The following is a 14,662-nucleotide window of genomic DNA, read 5'->3' as shown; positions in this document are numbered from 1 at the left end:
GACACATCACGAACGACACTTGAGTGGTCATTTACCTTGTTCACAGTTCTCAACAGTCCGTGCTGGGCGAGCAGACCATCAAGAACCTATAGCCGATCAAAGAAAGAAAAAGAATGTGACCGTCTTTATCAAGATGAATCAACTTGAATTGAACCACTTTGTGTGACATTAGGATGTAGATGGAAATAGTGTTTTAAAAATCTGGACCCAAAAAAATAACCAACTAAACCTAGTTCAGTATAAAACAATAATGCAGTAAACCAGTTATGCTCCAAATCTTGGGAATCAGTTTCGTACACGCAACTGTCACTCATATATTGCTTACAACAGCATTGGTTATATTAGAGGAGTGAAGGAGGTTTTAGTAAAGTCAACCAAGCATCATACATTTTTTCAATAATACTTTGAAATCGATCAGGAACACCCAAAAATCTTGTGGCTACTTTTAACCTCAGCATCCTGAACTAAAATGCCTACGTATGGATTTGTTTGTGTGTTGTGTAACTAATGTTCTGTAATCAAATAGTGATATACACTTGCTTTCAGATGTATAAAAATCTTCCCGTTTGTCACATGTTCTGCAAAACCACATTTTCACCAATTCCCGCTAAAGCTCTCAAGAGTTAATAGACAGACAAGGTGTCAGCCATTGAAGTAAGGAGTCGCCTCCTGGCGGCTCATGTTCGAATAAGCGCCTCTGCAGATGTGGGGCCTGCTGGAGACATGCCAGGAGAGACCCGCCCCGCAAGAACAACAGTCAGGCACCACAACAACCACTGGTGAAAGCGTGCACCGCGCCACGCCCGCACGTCCACGTATGGTGTGCTGCTGGTCTAATCTCATAATTGTGCAGAGATTTAACCTGAATGGCACTGACAAAACTACGAGTTTAAAATCCACCCCATACTACCCTTGCCAAAACATGCAGGAAAAGTTCAGTCTTTACGGGATTTCATTGACTTTGCTAAATGTATATTTTAGATTTGGGCTTCACTGATTTTATGATTACCATCCTAGTACTTTTTCTCTGAATCTAATTTGATTTTAGTATTTAAGTATCTCAAAATGTAGATATTTTCAAAGTTGTAGAATATTTAGTCCTTTTAAGTTTTAGTAGTCAGGATTGGAACTAGGAAATGTTTCCTGTATTATCTATTCCAACTTAATTTGCATTGACAACTGTGCACCATAAGCATCCCGGAACAGCATATTTCATCAGTAACATAAAAAAATGCTGGCTTTGTTGCACTATATAACATCTTTCTTTCTTTGTGAATCCTAGCCAGCTCAATAATACAATTATAACTCAACCAATAGCATCTGTCCTTTCATTTCATCAAACCAATGGCAAACAGGGTGGACTTGCTTGAAACCTGTTTTCCAATTCTGTTTGATGATGCCAGTGACAAAACTTCGTATCTAATTTGCAACTGGCTGTTTTTCCAAATCGAACTCTGAAGCGGAATGACAGACTACACAAGATTTATCATAGGATTAGGCTTAATCTATGTCTGGAAAATCAGTGTTAAAAAGCTCTTAGGCAAAACATTTAAGGCAAGTGCATCATTGTAGAATTGAAGAATGACTCACCTCCCACTGTAGGTGTGGAGGAATGTTTCTGATCTGCAGTTTTCTGGTCCTGTAGGGAGAGAAGAAGAGAAATTAGGTTTAGAGAGCGCACAACATACAACAAATACAAACCTAAATCAAAGCTGCGGTCACAGCCACAGACTTGTTTAACAAAAATCCGTTCTGAAGTTTACAACTGTAATCGTATAGAAACTAATTACACTAATGACATTCGGTGATTCAATGTCATCCAAATACTGATTTATGCGACAGCCAGCGTGAGGAGAAGTCTCATCTATATATAAATGGCGCAGACAGAGATGCTTATAAAGGTGAAAGTCAAGACGAGAACAAAGATAAATCCAGCAGAAGAGAACTTTCAGCTGCTGTAACTTCATCTCGGTTTCCGACTGTTGTACTTTCACATGCCGTAAAGGAGGAGGATTTCCACGAACATGGTAACTCTGGATGGAATATTTGGTTTAGGCGGGCCACACGAGCACCAGAATGAAGTGCCAAGAGCCGAACTTATAGCATACTATAAATAAGGCTCGGTCCAGAGCATCCGAGCTGTGATGCACGCATGCAAATTATGTAGGTAAATGACAGCAAACAAATCGTTTTACAAAGAGTATTCATATAAACAGAACTACACCGCTCATTCATGGCTGAATTACATCTCACGTTTCTTTCCTAGTTTTTCAACTATTAAAAAAAAGAGTCATGGAAGACTTATGGTTAAGTGTATAAAACACAGTGAAGATGCTCTGCTGGAAGTGCACAGACAGAGAGAGAGAGAGAGGGAGAGAGAGAGAGGAGACTGAATGGGTATATTGAAACTAGACACTGATGTAGTTTAATGCCAGCTGCCCCGGAACCTTCCAAAATAATCGGTCTGGAGAGCGAGAGAGAGACAGTCGTTCTTTGCATTCCTTTATCTCTATATTGGTATGTAAGTACTTTGCCCATACGAATTAACATTTGTCATGCCAATAAAATACACTTCAATTGAAATTCAAATGGAGAAAGAGAAACGTAACTACAATAGTGTAAAGGCAATTTCAGACATTAAAAACCACAAAAATATTGAGAAATATGTGGAAAAGAGCAAAACAAGACAAACAGAGTGCAGTGTGAGAAATCCCTATTACAACAAAATGTTTAAAACAACAACCAAAAACAATAATCTACACCAAGCGCTTGCGCAGTGGAACCTCTAGAGGGCCTATCAGCAAACATCTCATGCAACAATAAGCATGTGTTTAGGATCAAAGAGGGAAATTGGTGCCAGGGGTCATGTGGGAGTGACTCGAAGGTCTTTTTTTGGTGAGTGAGAAAGGGTTAAAACCAGAAGCCCTAAAGACCTCTGAACTCCAGAAGGTTAACGCCCATCGGTCGACGAGTAGAGAAAACGGCGCCATTTGGCCGCCTTCTACCTCCCAGACTTCATGCAAATGGCGGGCAACACAGCCAATCAGGCATCAAAGAATCTTGCGAGGGTGCTTCACGCCGTGGAGATCAGCATTGTGAAAAGTGTGTAACTAGGCCAAATTAAGCTAAAATAAAACATTCTTTTAATTTAATGAGATTTTGAAATTCTTCCAATGACTGTGGAGGCCTGTGGAATGGGGTTATGGGATTTTTTTACCTGGGAACTTCAATGTTCTTCTTTTAGAAAGATCAATCACCATTCAGAAGAAAGTACTTTAAAGTAAATGAGGCAACAAAAGTTACAACAGTCTCGACAGACAAATGCCACACAAACGTATGATTGGCTCTCTCATGCTTGGAGAGACTATAAATCTGTCCGCTCACCCACTGATCAATCACCTCGTTCCCAAACCCATCCCCCAAAGTGATGCTTCTGCATCCCACCCGCACTCACAACACACCCTCCATCCCAACCCCCAGTGCTGAAACCATCTTTCTTGTTTGGCACATTTGAAACCGTTTGAACTGTGTCACGTCCCACCAAACCCCTGTCCGCTCTGATTGGTCAGCGCCATTAAAATACTGGCAAGATAGAAGATGAGTCTCTTCTTATATTGTTTGAGAATATTCTTTTTCAACCAAGTCCCTTCTGTGCAACAGGTGAAACTGCTAAAATAAATTTTAGGTTTTTAAATAAGAATATAAGAAGAGATTCACCCCCTAAAAGGGTCAAAGGTCAGGACTCTATAGGCGAATACTGTTAGGGGGAGGGTGTGTGTTTGTTGCCCCGTGGGCTGGTATGTGGTTTTGTCCTACCGAGGAGGGGTAAAAGGTCAGGCAGAACATTACTGAAGTTTATTCCTATTTTGGACTTACGCATGTCAAACAAAAGTGTAGATATGAGTTCAGGTAACACACTAGACTCTACGTATTTGAGGACTTTCTTTTTATAAGAATGAATCCATCTTTAAATGAGCAATCTACCATCTTTCTGAATGTCTAGAATGCTCGGAGTGTCACACGGCAGTTCTCGACGCAAGAGAAAAAAACAAAGCAGGGAAAGAACTTTATGTCTTGACATAGTAAAGAACATTCAGTTCCTCCAGAGCACACACTGCGCAGACGCACACACATGCACGTTAGCTTAGTCTTCAGAATGTCCTCATTTAGTTTTCTAAGTTATGTTTTTATATACAATTTTAAAAAGTTAGTTAATACTACAAATTGGAATTTCAAAAGAACCTAAACCCTTAAAAAAAATATATATATATATTTTTTTTTATAAAAGCAATAAGTCTCAGCTGGCGTGTAGGAATCAGCTGGACTCTACCTTGAATGCATATTACAATAAGAACCCTTCCACAGTTTATACTCATAAATCTTCCCATGTCAAAAACCCACACTTTCACTCATAGATACCCACTACATGTCAGCCATTTGTAGCTTGATTTTGTCTACACAAACACACACATGAAAAGCAAATAATTCCACTGTGCAGGGCACAAAAGCGCGACGCATATATTGAACACATATGCAAACACCTACACAGCTAGTATCACACAGGTGCATAAAAACGTGCAGCTTTATGTAAAGTGCTAAATTCGTCTCAACCTCTTTTGAGCTCACAAGAGCTGTCATACAAGAAAAAAAGATGAGTGTCTAAAAGACAAATGCAAGTTGTCGATGATAATAAGTGTTCCTCCTAAAACGTCGCTCACCATTTAGTATCACTGGGTGCAGTGTATTAAAAAAAAATCATGTCTGGTGTACAAGTCTCGCCATGCAATAACCTTTAAAGCCATAGAGCTTGTAAATTATTTTTTTCTTGACACTATGTTTGCACGGTCGAAGAAAAGCATTTAACAAAGGAACACTAGATGGAGAAAGAAGCTAGGAAAAACACAAAAAGACTCATTGTAAAATAACAAATCTATAGAACTAATCTTTGAAACAGATGAACAACATAAAAATTGCAGCCTTAATATTGGAGATTCGAAAACATTAAGCTAATGTGAATGGTAAAATATTTTTAGGTGTACACTTAAATAAACACAACTGATGGATGCTGTGTTATTGTTCAAGTTTATAAATTACCTTATTAAATAACATAAGACGAATAAACTGGTGCATGAAGCGTCAATCAACTCAAAACTCAATCTCAATCAAATAAAAACCGAAAACTGAAATTTGGTGTCTTCTGAGTAATGCTTATTAACTATTTAAGGCCCACAATGGAAGAGAAGTGTCCACAAAAAAAAAAACAAGAGCACAGGAAGTCTAAATCGCCTCTTTGAAAGAAACCTCTTTGAGCAACTTCCTGTCTTGTTTTAACCAAACAGAGGTGAAGTTGATTAAAAACCGTGGGGGAGGGTAGAGAGAAGAAACAATGAAAAATGCGTCAAGAAGACAGGTGGTGTGTCTTTGCAAAGAAACTGTCGTTGCAGACTGAGCCCATGATGATCATGATGAGTTCTTGTCAACATCAAGACTTGCAATTCAAAGAAACACATCCTACCAAATTTCACTGGAAGAAAGCATTGAATGTTGGGTAACGTACATGTTATTGATCAGTAAATCAACGGTTATTCTCCATACTTTTTCCACATATTCGAGTAGAAACTATCTACTTGTACCTAAATAATTATTAAATAGTGTGTGTATATAAACACCTGTGCAAAATGAAAACGGAAACAGAGTTTCTTCTTCAAATTCAAACCAAATTCACATCAAAATTCTCAAGTACCTCAACTAAATTTAAGATACATTTAAGGAACTTCAGTTGAGTTAAATGAAAAAAAATGTAGATGCAACAAGGTGTTAGGCAATCTTGATTTCGATTTTTCTTACAATGCATGAGGATGAAAATGCTGACTTAGAAAGTTGTTTACAGCATACCAATCTGTGCTTACCACAAACAACTTAATCAAATCTTAATCAAATCAAAAAGACTTGATTAACCTCAGATTCAGGCTTAAAGGACTATCACCGATCTATAGGAAAACCAAATCCACGATCAACGGCCAGAATAACAGACTCACCCTACTAGCCCTAATAACATTTATATTTTCCCTTTTTGTGTATCAAAAGGTCTAAAAAAATTAAGCTTAGGGAATAAAGATCAGAGTAAAATGGTTTGATCACATTTCACAAAATGATCACTAAATGATGAAATAATAACTTAGCTTAAAATATATCATTTATATATTAAAAAAGAACACAAATTTTTACCAAATAGAGCAATTTTTTACAGCTTTAATTTACATTTACATGTAAATAATAACGAAAACAATATATTTCGTTTTTTTTCATCAAGCAAACCTTATCGTAATATTGCATAATGAATACATTATTTAAACCCCACATTCATAAAAGCATAAAAGCAATCTCCTGAATCCCAAAATTACATTTAATAACACTGAGATCAGCGATTTAGATCAAGCAACTGCATAGGAAATGAATACACATTAGTAGCTAAAATTACTAAATGGTAAACCTTTAAACATGAGCCCCTGTGATTAGAGAGAAACACAAACATTCAGGACTTCCGTGACTAAACTACAAGTGGAGATGGAGAGGAGTTTCGTGAATTAAGGCCTCTTCAGCCCACAAAGAAAATGGCGGGCGAGCGTATGAGGAAAGGGGCGTGGCCTACGTTTCACACACCTCCCTTTTCCGCTCTTCGCGTAACAGGAGTCCACAGTGTTGGGAGCTGCTAGGGTCTAGATGAACGTGAAGGTCCCTCAAGTCAACGAAACACACCTTCCCCACAAATAAAAATGATCAAAGTTCATTTGGTGGCGGCGTAGTAAGCCCAAGGTGTTTCGCACGGCGAGAGGGACCATCTCTGATATCCTCTCGCCCAATGGGACCAAAGGCGGTGGTTCCGAGAATTCAATGGAACAGCAAGGGTTAAGCCATAAATCAGAGTGGTGTAGAGAGACTACAGGCAATGGTGAGACAACTTCACCAGAAATAACAGACACCCCATCCCCCTTCTTTCCTGCTTCAAACTCTTTCTCATTCCCTCTTTCTACCGCCCTCCCTGCGGAGTTTCTGCTCTGCATTACCTGATAGGCCTTCCCTCCCCCTTTCTGTTACGCTCATTTCTTCTTGCCCTATTCCTCCGAGAGGTGAAAGGTCACTCCCCATGCTCAACCATCAACACAGGCTTATGCAACCCGTAACATACCAGAAGAACAGATAGAGAGGGCGATGTTACTTTGCTCCTGCCTGGGCGTACGGTCATGTAACAATGACACCAATAAAAAAAAGTATGAGAGCCAATGGGAGAGGTAAAAAAGGTAACAACTTAAACCTTGAAAATAAGGAAGAACACATACTAATAGATAATATAAAACTTGTTTTCATCTTCTTGGTGAAACAACTGAACAATACAAAGGTTCTCGAAGATCTCAACGTCCTTTGATTAGAAGCAAAAAGCTTATAATAAAAACCTGAACATGATCAATTTTGATAATTGACTGCAGCACATAGCGTGATAAATAAAGGCACATGTACTGACAAATTAATTTTTATAACTGCTGTTAATTTTAACGTCACAATTCTTCCAATAGAAAATCCTAGCAGTGTGACTGCATAATTTACTGAGACGCTTTCAAAGGGTAGGAATATCTTGCCATTCAACCATGTAACATGGAGAACTGTTGACATTGTGCTAATTTGATCTGAGATTTCAGGCTCTCATAGACCGTATATTGACAGTAAATTTTTCATGCTACTGGCAAATCAGAGTAAATATTTCATGGTCCATGCAAAAGTGACCAGCAACTGTAAAGGGTCTAAAATAGACACAAACAATTTGAAATTTGTAAGCAAGCACTGCTCACACCTTCACAGCGATTTAAATAGGTTTCCTTGACGTAAAACTGGAGCCATTATTTATATAATAAAAACTTTAGCTTCTAAACACTATCACCAGGTTAACAACCCAAGGTACTGGAATATAATTTCACATTAATTAAATGTACAATTAATGCATCAGCACATTATAAAAAAAGGATTTAAGAAAGTGCAAACTTACAGAAGTAAACAACTTAAAACCGTATGGTTGAGGTTTATAAATACCATAAAAGTTATTTATTTTTTTCATGTAGTGATAGCACTGTTGCAGAATAATCCTTTGCTCCATATTTTGTACATTTAGTTCTTTAGCAGACATATAAAAGAATCTGGATCATGCCACATATTTTAAACTTGTCATATTTATGGGGTTTGCAAACTGGTTTTTCTTGTTTCTAAATCAGTTCAATCATTCAATTAAGGTGCAGGATCAGATGCTAAGGACACGTCACCACCGGCTGAAGAAAACTGACTAAAAGGGAAGAAACGTGCATATTATATTTTGCATTATTATCATATATACCTGTTATGAACACACATAAACATTGTAATCATTGCACATAACTGCAATTAAATTAACACTAAAATGTGTGTGCATTCTTTTACAATTTCTTAATCGGCAGACGTAGGCATACCGTGAGACAGGAACAGCTGTCCTTGAACTGACATTACCAAATAAAATAAAAATAATATATGAATTACACAACGTTTAGATATACAACACTTTCTACAAATGCTTTTCTAAACAACCTGTTTTACAATGACTTAAAAACTATCCCGCCTCAGTTCACAATCAGATGTAAACACAAAAAAAATTAAAAATTTAAATAGATATATACAGTCAGTAAACTGTACTTGTGCATGTAAAAGTGCACAGATTTGGGTAGGGGTAACCATCCTGGCTTTTGACTGCTCAGTTTTAAGAATGTCATAGTGTGCAGGGAGCAACATGCTCAACTGAGGAATGCAACACAGTCAGTGGGGGTGAAGAGAACCTCAGGTCCCTTCCTGCATTATCATGAGAAACACTCCTCCCTCTCATCAGTCATTTTCCCCTCTCTCTCTCTCTCTCTCTCTCTCTCTCTCTCTCTTTCTCCCTTGGCCATTTGAGTGAGACAGGGGGCCATGGGGAATACATAGGGAGAGAGAGAGTGCGCGCGAGATCTCATCGACAAAGAGTTTTGTCTGCAAGTAGTTATCAACCTTGCATCTCAACCTTTGACCCTAGTGTGGATAGAGACCCCTTTGGCAGGGATTTTAAAAAGAGCCAGAGAGCGGGGCAGGAGACTGGGGCTACTAGCGAACAATTAAACATCTCAAAGAGCCCATAGGTTATGCTGAGGTATAAAAAGTGAGGGTTATCATAGTGAAACAACTACACAGCGGATATGAAAATATTTCATTATGATGTAATAAATTGTGATGCACTGTAAGAGTCAAACGAATAAATTAAAATATGATCAAATGCTTATTACATGGAGACGCAAAAGAAACGTGCTAGGGCTTTTTGGAAAAAAGGGAGCGTTGTCTGAATCACATTTTATCAGCAACAACAGGCGGTATTGTCCAAATGTATTTCTTATTTTCCCGCACTAAAATAACCACTTCTCATCGTTACAATGAATCATAATGTACATAGAGGACGGAAATCGCGCTCGCGCTTTTGTGTATTTTTGAAAAATTACATATGTATAGGCATTTCCCCCCTTGGGTGGGGCTGGTTCGGTGGGTGGTATGTGCGATACGACGGAATAGAGTAAAGACTCCTGGACCTTTTTTAGTTTACAAAGGCGATATGCCCTTAGTTTGGGTCAAAGTTCACGCTCCGCTCTGATGTGCCCTACTCAGTGCAGAAGATGGAAGCGTTGCGCGCCTCCATTTTGTGACTCGGGAGAACACAGGACTAAATTTCAGACAGAGTCCACAAGCTACGTTGCCAATGCATAGTCCTTTATATTATTTAACACCTTGTTATGAACCAATAACAAATCACTCGTTTTTAAGAGAGCTAGAAAGACTGCTGCGTATTACTGACACGTCATATATCCATACCGACTGCAAACTATATGCTCCGCTTTGTTTTTCTATAAACTAATCAATAGCATCTAAACTCGACCTAATATGACAAGTTTTGCATTTAAGCGTGTTATAAATCTGCATAAAAATGACGTCCCCTCCCCATCTAACATGTTCGCCATTTCATGAGAAGGGTTCAGGCCGAATGGAATGGTTTACTTCATCATCTTGAGCTCTTTGATAATTCAAATATGCTCGAAATAAAATCAATTAATCACGTTAATTAATTCTGAAAGTTTGTCTGTCAATGTAACATTATTTTCACGCACTTTTAGTTCACTCGCTTTCTTGTCTGCTCTTATTTAAATACGCGTGTTTTTTAAGGGCAGCAAAGTTTTTTTATCACTGGCAAAGTTCTCATATAAATAAATAAGTGGAGTAGAAATTTTAAATTGGTGATGTTGCTTAAGTCCTACATGTTTCTATAATAAAATAAACCTGCAATTACTTTCAAGATACAAGGGTTTCGTTTAGCTGCTATTCGGTCACGTATTTTAAAACGGAAAATTACTAAAACGTTATTTTTTCCCCATACGCTAAGTGCAAAGAAACACTCTTTTTACACAAACTTTAACATTGCTAATAAAACGTGCTTTTTTAAAAACACTATACGTAAAGGGCTACACAAATGCAAATATCCGCCGTTGCGCCGTTTTGCTCTAGGGTTAAATATTTACGTTAAAAACCCGGAGGCGCACGTTTACAAATGCAAAGCAAACGCCCTGACATACACAGACTAAACCTACAGTCATTCACTACAAAACCAGCAGGAAATTCTAGTTCAGAGTGAGAAGCATTGGCCTGGTTATCTCTCAGCCATGTGTGCAAGTGTACGTTCAGCCATCTCCCACTGACAACGCCCAATTACCACAATGAATATCGGTCACATGGGCAGGCGGAGAATGTGCTAGAAGCCTATAGGTAACATTGTAGCTGCATAAGCCAGCGCACAGCGTAATGTGACGAAACGTGTTACACCAGATATGTTGTTTTGTATTTAATTTCATAAAGCTGTCATTACAAAGAAGCATACAATAGACACATTTTTCTGTTGTGGCGCACCAGCTAAGAACAGAGTTAAGACTGACTGCTTTTTGTTTAATGTATACATCAGATATAATGTCACAAAGCTGAGATTGCAAGAAAGCATACAAGAGAAAAAAATATTTTTATGTGTAAATCAGATAAAAACATAATCTCCGATTAATTGTCTTGTACAGTTGCATTGTCCGCCGTTTTACTGAATAGACTTAGACATGACACATTTTGCGCGTTTGCCCACATCGTCCAGGATTTGGCTTTATATTAACGCCTGCAGTGCAGCAGAAACAACGTGCGCTGACTCTCATGCTGCTCCGCTTCACGCACGCAGCGCTGTGGCTTCGGTTCCGCGCAGGCAGCGAGGGGGAGATCTGCCTTCATTCATAAAGTCACCGGGCTACTCGAGAGTACTACGGCGTCGTGAAAGAGGCGGGGCGCGTAGTCACGGACCCGCCCACCCCCGGAGAAGCGGAGGGGGTTGGTCGAGAAGAGGAGATTTGCAAGTTGACGAGGAAATGGGGGGTGTGGAACGGAACAGAAACTGTCTCACGCAGAACAGCATAGTGGCACAACACAATGCACCTGACCCAGCTGTACATAAAGCTTTCCATATAATACAATGATTTTGTCACATTTCGATATTCATTCGATGCACACCTCGCCGTTTCTCCTGGAGCAAATCCATCGTCAAGATTATTTCGTAGGTTTGTTTTGCATTAAGATGAATTGGTTTGATCCGTGTTACTGTTCTGAACATAAAACTCGCTTTACAACGCCGGGTACGGTTTTAAATAAATTATTTCGTTCCGATATTTAGTTTATATGTGACTGTAAACACCAGACTTCTTGAAATCAGGCCTACAGCTGAAATGCTCGTGAACAAAATACACTTAAACTTTTTATGTGGCTTGTCTTGAGAACAGAAAAGTAACCGTTCAAAGCATATATACTCGTGTAGATTTAACATATTCAATTTGTATTGCATTAAAAGTAACACTACTATATTGCTGTTTAGTTTCCACCAGCACAGATGTCATATTTTGTTTGTATTCTTCCTTAAAAAGTAAGAAATATAGAAACGTAATTACCAAATTAAAACAAATCTCATGATGACCACGGTATATACAAATCACACAAAACCAGCATCAGTGCAGCATATCTGAATCAAGCCTATATATGTAGCCTTAAATAAAACAGTCTTTTAATCAGACATGCATGTTTAATAAGATAACGTATATTTACAACAACAAAAAAACTCTGGACCTCTTGTATAAGCGACTGCCAATATGTGTTATTTTTGTTGCGCTTTCAGTAAATGTACTGGTTAAACTTATTATCAAACTGTTCTAGTTATTTAACAGTTCAAGTTAATCCATCAAAAGAAACCTTACAATTGCAAGACCTCGAGACTCCTTTAAACTTTTGCGTTTGAATAGTTCTGGCTTTTAATTAAAATTACCTTAACACATTCTTTATGCAAAAACAATTTGTATACTCACATTTGATTAATCTCGACCGATAAAATATGCAATTTTAACCAAAACAACCTTATTTGATTTAAACTGTAGATCTTAAAGATATCACTCTATTGCTTTTTAATTCCCTTTTAACAGGCGATAATAAAAAATATAAAAACAAAAATGTAATCTTTTGCACTGTTTTAACACTTTAATTTCTAAACATTTCTTTGTGAATGTGTAATAAAATGGTTAATCCTTTTTGCTAAAAAGAAATGTTCATCCAAGCACCATAAAAACCTTTTGAAACTAAAAAGAAATTCTAGTAAATCTCTCTAGAACTGTTGGATTGCTCCCTTAAAGGGAAGGAAAAGTATATGTGGGGTGCTTCTTCCGTTTGGAGCATGACGTCATCTTGGCTTTTTAAATGAACTCAGAAGTTTCTCTGCTACTGCCGACAACATGAACAAGAACCTCTTCTCCATGCCTGTGTTACTTCTTTTCTCTCTCTTTGGCATTTTTTTTACAATTTGTCTAATATCTCTAAGAGCAGCAGCAGATCTCAGTCTGTTCACAAGGGTAAAAAATAAGTAAAAATGGTCAGTAGTCCACAGAACAGGGGCCTCATTAGTAAACACAAATGATACTGCTGGGAAGTCCAAACAAAGTTGTCACAAGAAAACAAGTCCAGACAATAAGCTTCACAAAGTAAAAAAGGGGATCATTTTCATTTTATAAATAAAACAATATTAAGAGTACTGCATTTAAAGAAAACATTTATAAATTACAAAAATAGATCTGACTGTATAAAAAATATTCCAAAAAAATCCTCCATTTAAGAAACATTAATTTTAGGGGAACAATTTTTTTAAGCCATTTCTCAGACAAAAACGTCAATAAATTTCAATACATTTGTTGAACTCATTTAACCTAAAGTAAAATATCTCCTGTCAATCTACGAATATCTGTATGGATATTTGACGTGCAAAATTAACACAAAATTCAGTAACATTCAATACATTGGTTAAACTCATTTAACCTAAAATAAAAGGTCTCTTGTCATTCAAACGAATACCTCTACAGAAATTTGACGTGCCAATTTTACAAAGACCATCAAGAACTTAAAACGTAGCTGTGCCAGACAAATACACATGTGCAAAGAACATACACTGTCAGCCAGTTTCTTTGACCATCAGTTCAGAGCAAAACCAAAATATAATGTGAAGTTACATTCATACGTCAATGCTCATGAATCTTCTCTGCCTGAAAAGCCCTGTGCTTTACTCCGCACGTGACGGTCGCTGTATGAAAGTAGAAGGTATGAGTCCATCTAGATCTGGGGGGTGTGCTTGGCAGCCCTTCCCCCTTTCTATGCTTTTAAAATGTGTGTGTTAAAGAGGGATTGCATGACCATACCAGCACATGCCTGTTAGGAGGTCATGTGATCCAGAGGCTCCATTTTAAGTGATATGGACTCGGAAGGAGCGAGCTGCAATGTGGAGGGAGGGTATGAAGAAGAGGGGCAGAGAGAGAAAAATAGCATAAGAAAGAAGAACAGCATTGGCTGTACTGGGGTTACATGGGCCCATGATGAAGAAAATAGGTTTAGAAAAGTAAATGAAGAAGCTGTCAAATGAACTTAAATCCACAATCTAAAGTTTGAGTTAATTCTCTCATTGCCAACACAAGAGTGTAAGACTTCATAAAGTGAATTTTATCCATAAGGTGTGAAAGTCGATGACACACATTACAGCTCAATAAAAAATGTTATTTCCATTCAACACGGTTAAGGAGATTTAAGTCATTCCACATATGCAGATACAGCTTTGGTACATTTACATTTTATCTGGTCTGATGTGCTCAAGCATTCTTGTGATGATTAATACAGCAGAGTAATGTGATTCTACAAGACTTGACTCATATTCTCATTTTTTACATTTTCTGGGACTTTTTCTAGCCATACATTTTTAATGAAACCGAGAAAGAAAGAGCTTCTAAATGTAATTTTCTCTTTTAAGTTTAAATCTTGCATTGTACAAAAACAACCGTATATTTTTATATGCACTTTTATTAACAAATATTTGTTGTATGATTCTATGAGCAATTGAAATAAAACAGTGTAAAATTATTAATAAGGCAGGAACGATGGACATATTTTGAAGATTTAAAGTTTTAATCTCATAATAACAGATGACATCTGAGGAGTCATCACAAAAAGTTATAAAAAT

The 14,662-nt window shown here is 37.6% G+C and overlaps 1 protein-coding gene across 1 annotated transcript in view; it reads right to left on the bottom strand.

Moving 5' to 3' along the window:
• The window catches only part of igf2bp1 (insulin-like growth factor 2 mRNA binding protein 1), a 32,817-nt gene that overhangs the window by 10,343 nt on the left and 7,812 nt on the right, over positions 1-14,662 (bottom strand). Inside the window, 3 exon segments of the mRNA XM_056753469.1 lie at positions 36-56; positions 59-86; positions 1,591-1,639. Coding sequence (XP_056609447.1) covers positions 36-56; positions 59-86; positions 1,591-1,639 — 98 coding nt within the window.

The sequence above is a fragment of the Triplophysa dalaica genome, chromosome 7 (assembly GCF_015846415.1).
Source record: "Triplophysa dalaica isolate WHDGS20190420 chromosome 7, ASM1584641v1, whole genome shotgun sequence".
NCBI lineage: Eukaryota > Metazoa > Chordata > Actinopteri > Cypriniformes > Nemacheilidae > Triplophysa > Triplophysa dalaica.
This window is presented reverse-complemented; position numbering and strand designations above follow the sequence as displayed.